The following is an 18611-nucleotide window of genomic DNA, read 5'->3' as shown; positions in this document are numbered from 1 at the left end:
TCGAGGCTTGTCTTATTTGTAGAAAAATAGAAAAAAATTTCCTTAATAATTCATAGGATTGCAGTTATAAAATATAATTTTGTTTTGGAGATATGCAAACTTGAGTTTCGTTTTTTTTAAATACCATTGAGAAATCGAATATTGGACACACGTATGCATAGCTGAGTTACTATCAACACATATGCGCATATATATATGTCTCTTGGTAATCCCAATAATTATATGTACACATCTATAGTTACACCCCCAAACTAAAAAGTTACGTGAAGCTGTCTGAAACCACCACTGCCATTTACTCATGAAAGCAAATCTGAAAATAAGTTTTTGTGGTCATGATATATTATGCATTTTCACCTTAAATTTTGCAGTTTCTGGGCCCTCAATTTCTTTTAGGTTCTTTTTTTTTTGATAAGCCAAAAATATGCCCCTTTTCCAGATAAAAATACATATTACAAAAAAAAAAGATTTAAATGAATGAATAATTGAAGTATCTAAAAATATTTTGAATCCAAATATTATCCTCCATTTTAACCCCCAAGTCACTACAAATAACTGGTTCAATAACGGCGCTTTTTGAAAAGCACCGACCCCTTGTTTATTATTAAGGCGCTTTTTTAAAAGAGCACCGTAAATATACCAAACAATTACGACGGTTAAACAAAGCATCATTAAAACGTATTTATTACGGCGCTTTATACAAAAGCACCGTCAAAGGAAAAATAAATCACGCCAAACAATTGGTGCAAATAAAATCGCGACGCTTTGTAGAGAAGCATCTTTTTTTACCGGCACTTTATGTGGAAACGCATTCGTAGATCAACGACATGAGATATTCATTGATTATGAACATAAATATACGCCACTAAACATTCAACATGTTATGTCACATTATTGTTGACTGTTGAGGTAAAAAATTGAAGTAGGAAGCATTTTTCCCAATATTTTTGAGGGGAAGAGAAGGCTTCACATCTCGCAATCCAGAAATCAATTAAATTAAAGATAAGAGTATAAGACCAGAGGGTGACTCTATTGTTGGGCCCATTTGTCCAAATCTGGTGGGCCCTTTGGTTCATTGAGATCCCGACAAACATATTCAAAGACATGGCGAATAATAACATGAGCTAATTAAGGCCATCATTAAATCTAAAATTGCCATAAATTTAATCATTGACCCCCCCCAATTCCATTTTGTTCAAAATATTTAAATATTTTGTGCACCACTTTTCCCACATTATTATAAGTTTATGCTAAAATTTTATAAGTTTAAACCCAAAATTCAATGAATAGATCAAAATACCTTTTACTTGTAAAATATTAGATAGGAAGTTGTTAAATTTACACACATAAACTGCTAAACAAAACCCACAACCCTTAGTCCCTTACCGATTCAAACATATTCATTGGGCCCGTATGGCGTTTTTTTTCTCTCTCTCTATAACCCAATAATATACAGCCTGAGAAATCATTGGGGATGCCTCCATAAACTCATGAATATCTATTTGACAAAGATGAAACTTCAAACACAATATGTAAAGAACAATATAAGAAGCGAAGAAACTAATCAAATAGGCTTATAGATCATGGAGAAAGATGAAACCAAGGAAACGAGGCGCTCGTCGACATCTCTAGAAATGTTAGACATAAGCGCATTCAAAATGAAGATATTAATATAAATCACCATTACCATTTGAAAAATTCATCAAGAAGTAAGATTTGTAACAAGCTCAGAATAGTATCGCATGAATATTATTTGAAACATTCAAGACGGATGCCAATACATCGTACCGACATAAGTTATAGTTTTCGCTATCTGCAGCGTTGTCGAACAGGCATCAAAGAATGACTAAATGACCAGCAATCAATCAGGTCATGGTCCAAGTAATTTAAGGATGTCTGACACCTGGTTGCTGTAATAATCTGGTTGGATGGTATTTGAGGTATCTAGGAGGTTGGATTCCGACGTCACACCTACAATTCAAGCGGTTCATGGATTAGGAAAGGGTAAGGTGTCTTGGAATTACAGACTAGTTAGGCAAACCTAACAAAGAAAGGTACCTGAGAGAACAAGGAGAGTTTTGCAGCCTGCATTCTGTCCAAATAAAATATCAGTGTCCAATCTATCGCCCACCATGCACATTCTGGAGCTGCTGATGCTGAGTCTGCCAAAAAAAAGCGACAAAGTGAGTGCTATGTTGCCTAGCATTATCTCGTAATACTATGCTTTATAATGATATGATATTGTGAAGCTAATTCCTTCCAAATGTAATATAAACCTCACAAGTTTTTTTATCCAGCATGAGAAAATAGAAATAATGGGGGTGCAACCTAGAAGTCACAAGTTTAATCCCTGAAAAACAGTTTCTCCACATATCTTGTGGGTAAGGTCTACATACAACTCGCTTGTCCCCAACCTCGTCCCCTGCGGGAGCCTTGTGTAAGGATGTTGTTTACCATGGGAAAATGGAAGGAGAAGCTGACAGATTTGACTTACTTCTGCAGTAAGAAATCCATCATGAAGGTTGATGGTTTCCCAACTTCAACAGGTTCTCTTTCAGTTGATCCACAAATGGCAGCAACCATACAACCGGCACCTGAACTCCAAAAGAAAAACTATAACGAAGCTTTTCGTAGTCATACTTTATATTTTATTAAATAATATTGCTTAATGAGGCTGATATATATTTTGCATGACCCTACCAGGCCACTCCTGTAAATCTGTCATATGCCCCACTGCATCGCGATTGGTGGCAATGAAAAGGCACCCTGGGTTTTGACGTATGCAAAGAGTTCCATACCTGCCCGTTGAAAAGTTTTCACTATTTTTGGTAGTCTAACAAAGAAAATAGATTCTAGCAAATACATATCATATTTTTATGCAAATTCAGAGGTTCTAGCAAAGTCAAGAGCTATACCAATTGCAACATGAGCATTCCAAATTAAGCCAAGGCACTAAAGCAGAAGATTCTTACATGCCACTAATTCTGCCCAAATATAGTCCAATTACTAACAAAGTAACAAGAAATCTACATTTTACACAGGATGCTCCAGGCACTCATCAAAGGTAGCAAAGTACCCATGTGTAAGTGCAGATGCATGCACCAAACTAAGTTCATGTTACTGAAGACTTTTAGGCACACTCACTTTTTGTGGAGCCAGATTAACAAAGAATTTTACAATTCTGCTTTAATTATATAATAAGTTTTCAAGGTTATGACTGATCCAGTGTATATCCTAACCTAACAATACGTGAGGCAAGGCATCTTTTATATGATGACAATGAACCTTAAGCAACACAGATTGTCTGACAATATAATGTATGTGCTACTCATTGCCACCGTATCTGTATTTGGACTACAAGGGGGGAAGTATTTCAACATTCTAACCCTGATGAGGATTCCAGTGATGCTAAAAGAGAACATAGAAGCGTCAGGACGAGATTTTTTGATATAAATCAACAATAAAGTACTTGAATATTACTTCACTCCATACAACACTAGCAACTAGCTGGTATCATGAATCCATGCCCGACAGAAAATCAGTTTATGTAGGAATTTATAGACTGTGGCAGGAATGCTATGCACAGAATGTTTGAACGAAAAAAAAAAAGTAAAAAAAAATAAAATAAAGGTGCCAAAACTGTTAAAGCATGAGGAAAAAGTTAAGGATGCCAAGTGATTGATTTGAAATAAATAATTACATTGGCAACAACATGAGATTGTTTGGCATATGCTAACAAGTGACTTATACTTAAAAAAAACGTATGTACTAACAACTACATATACTATATCATGTTCTAGAGGATTCTAATTCTACAAACGAGCATGATCAAAACCACTCATCAAAGTCAACAGGTAATTGATTTTGTGATTGGAGTGAATAAAGTATATTTAGATTTACTTACTGAAGCTTATAATAATTGATATGTGGGTCTAAACCAACCACAACTGCTCCAACCTGGGGATGGAAGTCAAGGCACTGTAAATCTCCACTAGAAACAAAATATTATTAAGAACTTTTTATGAAATAGCAGCAAAGATGTTACATTACACTTGTATCATATTCAAAGAGGTTATTCGACTTCAGCTCTACCCTTTTGTCGCCATCTTCCTGAAATAAGTTGTCCCTATTAGTGTTAAATAAATCAGAAACAGCTCCCTTTGAGCTGGGGAAATAACAACGATGAAGAACCAAAACTGCGTTGATAAGGGACACTGTGCATATGCCCTGTGCTTCTAACATGGAAAGGCACTCCTTCAACTAGTCACATGCTATGAAGATGCGAAAATCAACACAAAACAGGGTGTATTTGTATCCCTCATTAATCAACTAGTCAAAGCCAATCATTAATCATCTTTGTCAAATCCTGTCATCAAAATTCTTGTCAAAATTACCAAGCTGACAAAATACTTCAGGTTTAATAAGTCCATAATGGCCGCTTTAAGAAAAGGGACATGAAATGTAAACACGGAGACAATTATACCCATCAATTTTCATAAGGACTCAATGAGGGGAGCTCCTTAACTTATAAATCCCTAAAGAGAGAGCATAAGCAATTAAGCAGTAACAATTCATTTTAACAAGTGATAAACGGCACGCACCTCAGGAAAATATATTTCAAAAAACCCAAAAAAGTATCATTGCAACAGTGTCTTGCGACACTGCTAATAATTATGATTCAAAGAACAATATTGAAAACTTGAAGAGCTTACCGGACCGCCAATACCTGTGAAGCCAGCAAGCTGTAGTTCTTCTAGTATGCCTTCACCACCTATCACATAAACCTGCAAAATGAATGAAGTCGAAACTACACTCATAATCTGTATAAAGTAATTAGCATTTGCGCACTAACAAGGTTAAAAAACACACTTGGAGCAGCAATTTCAAACAGAGCTGATTTGGAGACATTTAATGCAAATTAATACGAATAGTATTACAAATAAGAAGAGGGTTTCATTCGAAGTGAATGAACAAATGAAACAAAACCTTCTTTTCTGGTGGGAAATTCTTGGCTCTCAAGTACATTGCCGCAGCAAAAGAAGAAGAGAATATCTCATCCTACAAAACAAGATACAAGTACTCGAGAAAAAGATAGATATTTAGCCAATGAAAGCTAAGAATATATGAAATTCGAAGAAAACGGAAACAGACCTCAGAAACTGTGATTCCCAAAGATCGGAACTTTTCAGCATATTGCCTTCGGGATCTGAATGAATTGTTGGTGACAAAAACGAGCTTTTTGCCCTGAAACAAACAACAAAGAATCCGTTGAATAACGACATACACGTGATGTGGGAAATGAAGGGAGAAGAAACCTTGAATCGAAGGAAATCGATAGTTTGAGTGACGCCGTCGATGAGCTTATCGCCCTTCCAGATCACACCTGACCATGGTGATGATCAAGGATGAGTTTTGAGATTAAAAGAAATAATTGATAAAACAAATTAAAGGGAAAGAGAGCAGACCATCACAGTCAAAGAGAAAAGCGTCGACGGAATCGAAGAGAGCTCTGACACTGTCGACAGTGAGAGGTTGAGCCGTAGCTTGAGCTGATTTTGTTGGAGTTTCCATCCGTCCAAACTCCAAACTCGACTCCCCCCTTTCTTCTTCTGCTGCCAAGTGCTAACTCATAATATGGTGTGCGGGCGTGCGCTTTTATATGTATGTCAGTATGTGAACTGTCAAAGGCATGAATGTCGTACTTGGAGACTGGAGTTGGAGGTGTCGGCTGCGTTTGATAAAACATTTTTTCAAGCATTTATGCTTATAACTAGCTTAAATACTTTGTCCAATCAAACGAGCATTTTCGAGCTGAAGTAATTTTATCAGTGTATTACGTTATTTTTAAAATGCTATCAATTTAAATAATTTTATTAGAATTTTCATTTCTATTCCTTTTATGTCCTTATTATTTCATTGTCATTCCCATTTTATCCCTAACCCCATTAATTAATTAATTATTTTTATTTAATTATCTTATTTTATAAATTAATTAATAATCTTTCTTTTAAAATTAATTAATAATATTTATTTTTAATAAAGTAATAGTCTTTATTTATAAATTAATTAATAATTTTTATTTATAAATTAATTTTTATTTATAAATACATTTATATGTCCTTGTTACAATTAAAATACATAATACCCTTACATGTAATTTGTTACAATATGCTACACAACATAAATGTTATCAGCAAAAGTTTAACCAAACACAACTAAACATTTTTGCAGCATATCTACTACTAAAAATTGTTCAGCATTTCTGCTATCACCATTTCTGCTAGCATATCTGCTACTTTACAAATGTTTTACCAAACTAGGCCGTCAAGTCAAGCAGTTCGAAGATGACCTACGAGATTCATGGGTGGGCCTGGCCTTTTTAAAACAAGTTCTAAGATTTTCTTAAAATGTTCGTTTTTAAGAAAGATAATTAGTGTTTTATTTCAAAAAATATATATTAATATAGAGACATACACTTAAAGATATCAAATTGATGATTTACCCTCAAGATTGAATCACTATGAGTCATGTACATGTATTTTTTGCTTAGTGTTTTGGTTTGGGCTTTGTGGTGTATCTGTCCTCTTTATTTTCAAATCCTCTGTTTCATGTGTTTTTGTCTAAACATGTCTTATTTGACGAGCTTACATTAAATATAAGGGAGTGTCAAGATCACTATTTGCATCTCGTTTTTAACTAAATACACTTCAATTTAAATAAATCTCAATTAAAAACATAACAATATCAAGTACACCTCATATTGTGTTTTGCCAAATACACCACAACCACTTCTACTCCACCACCAAGGTCTTAACCACCTCCTCCACCATCGCTACCAAATAGTCTAGTTTTTCCAAACCTAGACCATCCTTTCTTTGTAAAATGATGAAGAGGGTAATCATGAATTCCCAGAAGAGATGCAAAGATTACCTGCGCATGAAGCGAAGAACATAGACGGTGAGACCGAGAAGCTTTTGTCAATCAACAATAACTTGGTTAGATGGTTACTTTATGAAGGGTGTATATGGAGGACATCTATTGACAACAATGTCCCATGATGGGAATAGTAGAATATATCCTGGGCAGTATTTGGGAAGGAAGATGGTGAATCATGGACATGGTTTTTGCATAGATTGCTGAAGGACATTATACCTTTGGAAGAGAACAAGTGGTCATTAGTGTCTGACAGACAAAAGGGATTGGTGCCTACCTTACAAAGGTTAGGTTCTGAAATTGAACACAGATTTTGTATCAGACACACATATAGTAACGTCTCTAAGAGAATCAAGGGCTTGCAGTATAAGAGACAACTCTTCAAATATTCAAAAGCAACAACACATCAATAATTTGAAGTGGAGATAGAAAAGATGAAGAGTTTGAATGAAGAAGCTTGGCTTTGGTTACTTGAAATTCAACCAAACTTATGGTCTAGGGCATAATTTATGACGCATTGCAAGAATGATGCAATTCTGAGTAACATGTCAAAAAGTTACAGTGCCAAGATATTATAATATAGAGATAAGCCTATCATCACACTTTTGGAGGAATTGAGTTTGGAAGCAATGAATATGCATGTGAAACTGAGGAGGAAAATGAGTAGGCACCAAGGAAGGCTTGTTCCTAGGGTTGCTACCAAGTTTGAGCTGGAGAGGATAGGCATTGCAAATTGGACAGCACATTGGTCTGGGAACAATGACCACTCTGTGTTCGAAGTGACTGAACAATTTGTACACTAAAGAAACATATAGCCTAGGGTTGGAGGTGATCCAATTCTTCCACCCAAGTATACCAATGCACTTGATAGGCTAAAGAAAAGAAGCAGGGACTTTGATGAGCCAAGAATAGCAAGCAACTTTAGAAGAAGATATCTAGCAGTCAGGTGCCCCAATATGGAGTTGATGGGCATAATTGAAGGACTTGTAATGGACTAGACAAGAGGGATGTATCATTCAATGCGGAGTTGATGATCTTGTCTAAATTATGCAGCAAACCACTGCAAATGCACATACTCAATCCTCACAAGCACCAACTGACAGAGGAGCGTCTTCATCAACAAATCACATACATGTGGGTGAAAATAAGGCAAGGCCAAATACATCTGCACCTGTGATGAACAAAATAAGGGCGAGGAAGATAGTTTCACAACAGAGAACAGACAATGCAAATTGCCACATCAACTTGCAGATACTCATCAATTGTGACTGCAACTCAAGAAGGAAATACCAATGCTGACAATAATGCTTGGGGTTGGGCATGAACGTAGACTAAGGCTTTTTCTTTTGTGAATCAGAACATGAAGTAGGGCTTTTGTTTTTGGATGTTAGTATCAGAACCTAAACTAGAACTAATGTTTTCCTTTTGAGGAATGTATGTTTAATTCTTGATACTCTTGAGGAATGAAGTTTCATTCCTGGTGCTTTGCTATACACCAAATTGTGTTTAAACATATGTAAGTGACATATTACCATAGCTTTATTTTTGGATTATGTGACTTTTAATGACTTCTAGTCTTACATGATGGTACTTAAAAAATACATTGCTCTTTTTGTGTGTTGTTTTCTTTCAGTGACTATTTTGAAATAGATTTAACTAGATATGGGATAACAGGAGTTAAATAAACAACATTTTCATCCTATATGAAACTGAATGACATGTCAGGATATTTTTTTCACGTAAGTTGGAGTTGACCAATAATAGTTAACTGAATGTCACGTCAGTGACAATCCTGACCGACCTGTATGAAATATTTTCGAATCCTTGAATTGTCTCATTTTAGAATATTGGATGATGATATGGTAACAAAATTCCTTTAGTGATTAAAGTGTAACAAGTCCTATTTTCTGTAATTAACCCTTACATAAATATTTTGTGGAGAGCACTCTTGACTCAAGATTAACCAAGGAAACCATTAGGGGAAAAATAAAAGGGCGATACCGAATGACCAATTTCGCATAAATTGCCGTGCAAATTCTCTTTCATATTTTCTCGGCTTGATTGCTGCGTTTCTCTGTTTCCCTCTCTCCCTACCTCGAAGCTCTTTGCAAACTCTAAGGTGAGTCGGCTTTCCTGCATTGAACTTTTTTGTTCGTCTTTGATTTTGCTTCAAAGGGTTCGTTTGATTGATCGACATGACTTGGCATCCTACTTGATTTTATTGAGAACTATTCAGAAATTTGTGAGCTTTACAGTACAATATACTTTTCTCACTAGGTTTTCATCCCTATTTAGTTATAATTTAGAGATTGGAACCTAGGCAAGCTGTACCCACCTTACTTTTTCTTCTTTATTTTCTTGGCAACCAAACTGAGTACAAGCCATTATCCTATGTCTATTCGAATCCTTGGCTACTTTTAGTCTTTCCTTGTTTTGCTAGATTGGATGTTGGCGTATCTCAGATTCTCGAGTTAGGGTATTTTGATTAGAACATAGCTGTTTGAATTCAATATCTATGTTTTCTTCGGTGATTTGTTTAGAATCTTTAGATAGGTTGAAGTGCTCTAAACCCACTCTGGAACACAGGGTTTGGACGAGAGGCTATGCTACATGAGATTATGTTCATTTCTATATCCACTTGAAACGATGCATTGTTAAGTCAACCGCTGCTGTGGCATTTCTTGTTTTGATTGGTAAAGAACATAGGATGTACTGTAGTAGGGCAGGCCTCGATCAGTTTAAAGAGGCCATACGCCGGTCTGGTCTGTTTTTTTCAACCTTGCGTAGCACTCATTATGCAAAAAAATGAATATGAAAATGCTTAAATGATTTTGTTGCTAAATGTGACCTCATTATTCATTGATCACATTTCAGTTATTGGTTTCTTTAGAGCTTAAAATTAACATTTTTTAACATCATCTTCAATTTTATGCTATTTCGTTTACTTCCTCATCTGTTATGTGCTGGAATTTCTTCTCCTTGCCACACCGTGGATGAGTATATATAACCTTTTTGCATGAAAATGTCACTCATATTAAGATTGGTGATTTAAATGGTTATAGTAGTGGAGAAGGATCGATAACCGAAACATTAGGAATTTAGGATTCATGACACAGACCAGGTGCGCGAGTGACACTTTATCTCATACTGCCAATGATGGTGGTGTGCTATCATATGTGTTTTTACTTGGTAAAGACATGGGAGTGTATTTTGCTTATAGAATGTATGGTTTAGCCTAAAAAGGTCCTTTATGAACAAAACCTTGTTGACAAGCTTTTGTTACTTCTTCAGCAAATCTGTAATTGATTTGGGCTCAGCACATGGTATATTTGTTGCAAATGAGAGACTGACATAAGATAGCCCTGTTAAACTTGAAGTGGGTCAATCTTTGCGGTTTGTAGCATCAACAAGAACTTCTATCTTGAGAAAGAATGAAGCTGCAAATTTTCCCCTTCCTCGGACTCAGGGATGCTTCTGATGAAGAAGCTGTTGTGGCTTATAACACACTTCTAAACCGTTATGGTCTTAGCAAGTTGGACCTTTCAAAGTCCAATGATTCGGGTAGCTTGATAAGGAGAGGAGATGACAACCGGCTTTCAGAGAGAGGTGCACCGGCTTTCAGAGAGAGGTGCTGAGAGAATTAAGAAAACAAGAGTAGCCTTCAGAGATCAAGTTGGAGGAGAACTCGTTGAAGTTGTTGGGATTTTAGATAGTGCAGATGTAGAGACAGAGCCTGGTCCGATATGTGTGAAAGAAGGAACTCATGTTGGAAGATATGAATCCCTGGTAAACACTACTGTGATACCCAAAGGTCTGTGAAGGAAGACAATACTTCCCAAAAAGTGACGGAGAAGTTGCAACAAGTATTGACCAAGATCAAGGCTGCCTCAAAGGGTGGGATCTATGATGACCTTTATGGTGAACTAATTTTGGATAATAAAGTGGGTTCGTCTTGGGCCTATAGTTCAGGTGATAGATCAGCTTCGACAGCTAAAGATACCCAAGGGAAGGCCATGGTTGCTTCCAGCATAGAACCAGGAAATAACAACAACACTAGTTTCAACAATGATGACAATGATAATGAGTTGTTTGGTGACTGACTAAAATGGGCTGAACAACTCATGCAAAGCTCTTTATTATTTGTTACTGGATTTGAAAGCTGTGGTCATTTTCATTAAGAGCGTAAGTTTCCTTTGTAAATTGGAAAATTTTGCTGTAATTCATCAATTTTTTTTTCCTATTTTGGAGTGACCAACCTTTACCCAGTATAGTGGATGTCAATTTGTGTATACTGGAGAATTTGGAAAGGAATGGTTGTGGCAAGACTTTGATTTGAAGAGATATATATGTATAATTAGTTCTTTGATGTTTTTTTCTGCTACCCACTGTTGTTCTTGCATATTGGGAATATGAAAAGTGTTGGCTACAAAATTATCTGTTTTTGCAATTAATTGTTTACTCCACTTGCTAAGGTGATGCTCAGTTGTATTCAAATCTCCAATTCCTTGATTTCTGAGAATCATGAAGGATTATTATTCATCCTGTCTTTTTGGTCTGCCTTCAAAAGAAGGCCAAATGGAAATCATTCTCCCAAGTCCTTGAAGTAAATGAAGACCCTTCCCTAGTTCCGTCACTGTTTACACCCAACAAGAAACAAAATATCTTTTGGAAATAGCCTTTCTATATTTCATAATAGTTACTTTGCTATGGAGTCAAAGAAATCAGTCCACAGTTTCACCAAGAAGTGGACTTTGGCATCTATTATCATTGCCAAATCCCTTTGTTATTAAGAATTACTTTAAAAAGCTAAAGACGAGAATAACCAAGGACAAGGAGAATATTTCTGTGAGATAGAGACATGACCTGGTATCCATATTGACCCAACAAAGCAGAGATGCATAGGCTTAGCAGTATATGGTGCAAAGCAATGAAGTGGCATCAACTCATTCTGACTGCCCCCAACACTGTGGAATGGAAGGAGCAAGAGCCTACTTTTTTGGGCCATACCCAGGCCACATATGATGGATTAGAGATTGACTAGTGCCATTTTGAAGCTACTAGCTGTTTCCAAGTTTGAATTCCCTACCTAGCTGCTATCTACCCTCCTTTGAAAATTAGGTTGAGAGAGAGAGAGAGAGTTGTTCCCTCATATAGATGGCTTCCATGAAGTGGCGTGCTTTAAATTCTTGTTTGTGATGTATTCATGTTTCCTTATCGATGGACACAACTCAAGGACCTTGTTGAAGATGGCGTTCAGCTGTCTTCTCCATGTGAAAGCTCAAGTTTTGGTCCTTACTTTGATGTTGTTTTATGCCTTGGTTAAGACCTAGAAGTCAATAATTAATGTGATGAAAGAAAATAAGGTCTCTCAATTCATGACAAGAAGAAAAGGCTAAGGTTTATGTTATAAATTCATGAAATAATTGAGTTAATTAAGGCTAAGAAAACAAAAGGGTATGATCATAGGAAAAGAAACCACCTTTAGAGTACAGTTAATTATATATTATCTCCTTCACACTCACAGACTGAAGAGATTGAAAGAAAATTTGGGTGGTCCCTCGCGACTTTCTTTTTAAGGTAATCGGGAACTATGCCAGACGAACTTGCTGTATGGACGGTTGACATGAACCTAAATTCAGGTCGTCGGGTTCAAGCGCATAAAAGTTTCTCACCTGACGACATGGTAAATTGGCCAAAAACTCAACGCGTGATCACAAGGATATTGTTTCCAACGAAAATCAAACTCAATGATCCCTCATAACCTTAAAAGTTGTAAATTGTAATCAATCAACTATTAGCAAGAGAAGTGACACACGTGCTAATGCACACACACTCAATACACAGAAAGAAAGAAACCGACACGCATGAAATATTTGTTAGGGGAGGGAATACTTGTCTGTGTTTGGCCTCCAAAGCAACCAACAATGAACGGTAGACCAATCCCATCAGATTGATGGCAACCGACGGCAGTCGAAACGACACGTGGCCGACATGCAGATCAGGAGAAGGGCAAGAATATAACCAAGATAGTGGGGAGGAAATATGATGAGGAGGATCTTTCTATTATGGCCCCACATATACATACATACATACCAAAAGCTTAATTAGTATTACTACTGTCTAAGCACTAGTCTCTCCCACTCTCCCACTTGCACTTCATCCTTTTTGTGAATTCAATCATAGAGAGAGATAGAGCACCAGTTTCAAGCTAGCTTGAAGAGAAGGGGAAGAGTAAAGATAAACAGATTTTTTTTTTCCTTTTTTAATGACAGACAAAGCGGTTTATCATCATAATATGCATTTGGTATAAATATATCAAAATTTTGCACTAATCCCGACCAACCACTTTCTCTTTCTTTCTTTCTTTCTTTCCAGTACTCTTGGTGAGACATTGAAAGATTCAATCTTTTTTCCTGTTTCTCCCTTTGCTTGGTTAATAGGTCTCTCTAGTTGAGTTTCAAAGATACCCAAAAGCATTATTCCCCTTCTCTCTCTTCTATATCTTCTAGTCTCTCCCACTCTGCTAGTTTACATGCATAAAACAACTGATCAGCTATATTTATATATACCCAGTTGAGTTCATGCATATATATGTGCCAAACATGATTGTCATCTCTTATTTGTGAATTTGTCACTTGGACTTGGTAAAGGGGGAGATGCCTTGCTTTGACATGCATGGATCAGATGTTTATTTATATTTTCTGGTATCTTCTCTCTTTCTTTTTCATTAACTGTCTGAACTATCCATTCTTTGGCATTATTTTAAGAGCATGTATTTTGATTTTGTGATGTTATCTATGAGGGATTATACAATTGATGTAAAATATGGCTGACAATGTTGTCTCCCACCACTCAAAAGCTGAAGGTTCTGCCTTTTTTTTTTTTTTCTTTTCCATTCTGTTATGAAGATGTAGATTCTGCCTCACTTTGCTAAAAGATAAAATTATAAAAAAATTCCATACCACGTTTTTGATTTAAAAAACTTCAATAGAAAATTAGAAGGGCATTTGTTGAGGAGCTCTTTATCAATGTAAAAAGAGAATGTGATCTGAAGTGGCTAACTACCATACATGTCTGATTCAATTATCATAACATTTTTAAGTCCATTTGATGCTTTGTTGATGAAAAGCTGACATAGAAGCGATGCATTTTCTGGTTCTGGGTTATTGATGCTTTGCGCTTTTTCTAAAGGTTCTGTTTTTTTCTCCTGTTTGAAAGCAAATCCTCCCAGTATCTTGATACTGTGCTACAATGTCAATATTTTTCCTGTGAATTGTGAAAGCTTCTGGACCCATTTGGCTCTAGATATCTCAACATCATGGACCACTCAATCAGCATTTTTGGAAAATAATCCAAGCATCTCAGCTCAGATTTGGAGGATCCAAAACCCTTTCATTTCCACCAACCTTTAGTTGCTTGCCTTCCAGATATGTAAAAATGTATATATATACGTCATCATCCTTGTGGGAATTCTTGTTCCTTAATAGTTTTTGCTGCTCTAATTTTCCCTTCAATTGTCGCAGTTTTCATTCACATCTAATAAACGGCAAAAGATGTTTTCCTCTCCATTCATTTTCTCCTCAGATGGTCTCTGTTAAGGTGTGCATGTGTTTCCTCTGTCCTCCCAATGCCTGCTAAACTGTCTTACTGTGTGATCACAGTTAATTTCTTGGAGAAATAATGCTTAAATTATTAGATGGATTTGTTTTGGTTGATTTGTTTTTGTCAGATTCAATTTGGTAATCCTAATCATAAATTTAACGTTTGCTTTGGGAATGTAAAGGCGTTTCTACATGATTTTTATCTCATTCAGAGCATTCCATTGTCTGGCATCTTGTCTGACATCTGTCAAGATTTGGCACAGTAAGTACAAAACCTTGAACAACCATGAATTGATTGAACTTACCCTGCCAAATGCAAATTGGAGACAGACTCCCATGAATTGAAGAACATGGTGCCTGAAAACAAGAAAAAAAACTGCCACTCTCTTCTTTAATGTTTAAGACTCATCTTTGCTACTTCCCTGACAGAAGGAATTCTTTTTCTTTTTTTTTTCCAATTTTTTCCTTTTTGCAGTTGAAGTCTCTCCAATTCTAACATACTAGTCTAAAAGGGTTGTGTAGGGTTCTTGAGAGGAAATGGTGGAGATGGTAGGAACCCCCTTGTTTGACTAAAGGTGAGGTTAGCCAGCCCTACTAACCTCATCATGTACTTGGACAGTGAATGGGATTTTACATTTTTGAAGCTATAGTGTAGTTGTGATCAGCATGCATTCTTCTATTTGCATCCTCTAGATCTATAAATATCTCTCTTCAACTATTTGTACAAAAAAAACCTCTCTATTTGTGTGTTTTTGCTTCTGTTCATTGCTCTTTTTGCTCAATTATTCTTCATTTATGAGACTCTTTTAGCATTATTGTACATCCCTTTTACTCCACTAAATGTATATATGGTTTCTTCTGCATATGAAGAGAGAAATCTAAGTTGAATGGACTCCATTGCTCTATCTGCTGATATATGTGTGTGTGTGTGTGTGTGTCTATATGTATGCATATGCATATAAAAAAAGGCAGGAAAGGGTGTTCAAGCTCAGTTACTTAACATGAATTGTTCTCTCCCAAGCATCCATTAATTTCTGAATTTTTCAGTATTCTGTACATATCAGAGAAATTTTATTCAGAATCTGCAACATAGATAAATCACCAAAGAATTGTACTCTACTTGTTTTTCATTCATGCTTCAATGTCTCTCTTTCAGATAGGATTCTGGTACGGGCATGTCCAAGTTCAGTGAAGTTACCATTTGTCTCAAACTTTTGATCAAAAGAAGAAATATTAACAAAAATGAAGTTTATGAAAATTGGAACAAGGCCGGATACCTTCTACACAGAAGAGGCTACCAGGTCTGGTTATACTCATCAGAAACTTGTATATGGAAAGATCTTGGCATATATAATTTACATTCATTACAGTTAGTCTTTAATATGCAGGACTGTGATTTCTGATATTCCGAGCGATCTTATCATTAAAATTAAAAGGATTAGTTACTTTCTCCATAAGGTATGACTTTATGATCGAAATGATCAATTCCATTGCCTGTGTTCTATCCAAAGATCAAATATAGATACTTACTGAAAATGTCCAATTCTTAGCTGCAGTTTTCTCTTCTACCGAGATGTAGTCTCTTGCAAAGGCTTTGCGCTGATTCTACCGATTCAAGCATTGTTACGATAGAGCTTCATGATATTCCTGGTGGCGAGGAGGCTTTTGAACTCTGTGCTAAGTTCTGCTATGGAATAACAATCAATCTCAGTGCACATAACTTTGTGCCTGCCTTCTGTGCTGCTCAATTTCTCCAAATGACTGAGGCCGTTGAGAGGGGAAACTTTGTTCTAAAACTTGAGGCTTTCTTCAACTCGTGCATTCTTGAAGGTTGGAAAGACTCCATTGTCACCCTGCAAACCACAGCTAAGCTAATTGAATTGTCAGAAAACAATGGAATCATCAGAAGATGCATTGATTCGATTGTTGAGAAAGTTCTTACACCCCCATCAAAGGTTAACCAGTTCACATTCACCAGAATAATGCTACTTACTTCAGATTATCAATCTTTACTTACTTAAAAACGTGATGATTCTGTTCAGGTCTCTTGGTCCTACACTTACACTAGACCAGGTTTCAGCAAACATCAAAAATCTGTTCCGAGGGATTGGTGGACGGAGGACATATCTGATCTTGACATTCATCTGTTCCGGTATGTAATTACAGCAATCAGATCGACATTTATGGTTCTACCGCAGCTTATTGGGGAAGCTTTGCACGTCTATGCCTTGCGCTGGCTACCTGATACTACAAATATTAGATCTTCAGCTGAAAGTTCAGCATCTCAAACTGATGAAACAATTGAAAAACATAAACGAATTCTTGAAACTATAGTTAGCATGATTCCAGGAGATAAAGGATCAGTTTCTGTTAGTTTCTTGCTTAGGCTCCTTAGTATTGGAAATTCTCTGGGAGCATCTTCTCTGATAAAGACAGAACTCACAAGAAGAGCTTGTCTGCAGTTAGAGGAAGCAACCGTGAATGACCTGCTCCTTCCTTTGCACCCATCCTCTGATCAGCATTTCTATGACATAGAATTGGTCCTGGCAATGCTAGAAAGTTTCTTGGTGCAATGGAGACGAGAATCCCCTGCACCTACCTATAAAAATCGACCCACAAAGTCAATTAGAAAAGTTGCAGAACTGATTGATTCCTACCTTCAAGTTATTGCAAGGGATGCCAACATGCCAGTATCCAAACTTGTAAGTCTTGCAGAAGCTCTGCCGGTTGTCGCCCGGAGGAGTCATGATGACTTGTACAAGGCAATCAACATTTACCTCAAGGTAAGGCCACAAAATTCAAGTTCAATCATAGAACATGCAATACTGCACTACAAGCAATGAAAAAATTTGTAGCGACGTCTTCTTATTGCTGTTCAATGATTCTGTTTCTTGTGTTTTCCTTTAATATGACTCAATTAACAAGCAGGAGCATCCCAATATGAACAAAGCAGACAAGAAGGATTTATGCAGGATTCTGGACTGTCAAAAATTGTCACCAGAAGTACGTGCACATGCTGTAAAGAATGAGCGGCTACCATTGAGAACCGTTGTGCAAATCCTCTTCTTTGAGCAAGAGAAAGGCTCCAGGCCTCCTGAAAATAAAATGCCATTACAGGAACTTTTCAGCAGAAAACATGCAGCATCTCCTGAAGATGATTTGGCCAAACTAGAGTTGGGTCCAAATGAACAATCTAGAGAGGCTGAGGGAACTAGAAAAACAGCAGCACCTCAAAGCAGCATTGTAATAGATGAACAAAGAACGAAAAAACCAGATACAAAGGTAATGAAAGGAGAGATTGACAAAGTGGGATCCGAGAAGGGAAGAGAATTTAGAGAACAAGGGAATTCTGGAGCCAAGGTGGATACAGAGAAGATTATACCAAAGGGAAGTGCTAGAGATAGACAGCAATAATGAATAACCTCGTTTCTCTCCTTCCTTCTGAACCTACTGCTATTCTGTTCGAACCATTCGCGTTAGTATAGGTGACAAAAGTAGAGAACTTCTCATTTCTGTCCAGTTTGGGAGTATCCGACAATAAGTGATGCTGCAAAAGAGATCATGGTAGATTACAATATATATGTACTGCATTTTCAATTTCCATGGAATTTACCTGTATGTTATATTAGGCTGCAAGAGACCAATTTGTTGGAAAGTAGTAATCTTTTTTCTGCAGAAGGTGATATAATAGTGTAGCCTTTCGCCATTAAATGGAACTACTTTATATTGGTTGGTGAAATAAGTCCATTTGATGGACAATTTTTCTACTTTCAAGGACAAGAACAAGTGAACAACCAGAGAAGCCAAAATAAAAGCAGCAAGTTTTAAGATATTCTTGGTCTAGTGGTAGCCTGTTAGGAATTGAACCAGGATAACAATATACAAAGGGAAGAAGAAAAAAAAAACTGCGCAGTGCGGCTCCTTGTAATAGCATATTTAGATTACTGCATATAGGTGGTTTAGCTTGCATTTTACGACGTAAAACATCTTCACAATAATTAAATTGAGAATTGCTCTCTCTTAATTTTCTCTTTCGTTCCCTTGTTTTCTCGAGAACCAAACAGACATGGTTTTTGGAAC

The 18611-nt window shown here is 36.6% G+C and overlaps 2 protein-coding genes and 1 pseudogene across 6 annotated transcripts; 2 read left to right on the top strand and 1 right to left on the bottom strand.

Moving 5' to 3' along the window:
* Positions 1 to 1592: 1592 nt before the first annotated feature.
* Positions 1593 to 5627, bottom strand: LOC120004910 (phosphoglycolate phosphatase 2). Of its 2 annotated transcripts, XR_005469664.1 has the most exons (12): positions 5463 to 5627; positions 5313 to 5380; positions 5149 to 5241; positions 4984 to 5055; positions 4710 to 4781; positions 4048 to 4107; positions 3902 to 3954; positions 2698 to 2795; positions 2492 to 2591; positions 2326 to 2419; positions 2056 to 2159; positions 1952 to 1968 (listed from the first exon to the last, which is right to left on the bottom strand). XR_005469664.1 is itself a non-coding variant. In XM_038854254.1 (11 exons), exons 1-11 carry the CDS (start codon positions 5566 to 5568, stop codon positions 1868 to 1870), a joined length of 927 nt encoding a protein of 308 aa, XP_038710182.1. In that variant the 5' UTR covers positions 5569 to 5625; the 3' UTR covers positions 1593 to 1867. The 2 variants fall into 2 exon arrangements, 1 of the variants encoding a protein (XP_038710182.1); XM_038854254.1 differs by lacking the exon at positions 2326 to 2419 and having other exon boundaries at positions 1593 to 1968; positions 5463 to 5625.
* Positions 5628 to 10037: 4410 nt separating this feature from the next.
* Positions 10038 to 11267, top strand: LOC120006026 (annotated as a pseudogene).
* Positions 11268 to 13085: 1818 nt separating this feature from the next.
* LOC120004972 (BTB/POZ domain-containing protein At5g47800) lies at positions 13086 to 18259 on the top strand. 4 transcript variants are annotated; one of them, XM_038854371.1, is made up of 7 exons: positions 13086 to 13634; positions 15044 to 15106; positions 15688 to 15832; positions 15920 to 15989; positions 16082 to 16486; positions 16574 to 17314; positions 17460 to 18259. In XM_038854371.1, exons 3-7 carry the CDS (start codon positions 15774 to 15776, stop codon positions 17943 to 17945), a joined length of 1761 nt encoding a protein of 586 aa, XP_038710299.1. In that variant the 5' UTR covers positions 13086 to 13634; positions 15044 to 15106; positions 15688 to 15773; the 3' UTR covers positions 17946 to 18259. The 4 variants fall into 4 exon arrangements, with proteins under 4 accessions (XP_038710299.1, XP_038710301.1, XP_038710298.1 ...); XM_038854373.1 differs by lacking the exon at positions 15044 to 15106 and having other exon boundaries at positions 16088 to 16486; XM_038854370.1 differs by lacking the exon at positions 15044 to 15106.
* The last annotated feature ends 352 nt before the right edge of the window (positions 18260 to 18611 follow it).

The sequence above is a fragment of the Tripterygium wilfordii genome, chromosome 9, assembly GCF_013401445.1.
Source record: "Tripterygium wilfordii isolate XIE 37 chromosome 9, ASM1340144v1, whole genome shotgun sequence".
Lineage (NCBI taxonomy): Eukaryota > Viridiplantae > Streptophyta > Magnoliopsida > Celastrales > Celastraceae > Tripterygium > Tripterygium wilfordii.
The sequence above is the reverse complement of the archived record's forward strand: the minus strand, read 5'-3'. Positions and strand labels throughout refer to the sequence as shown.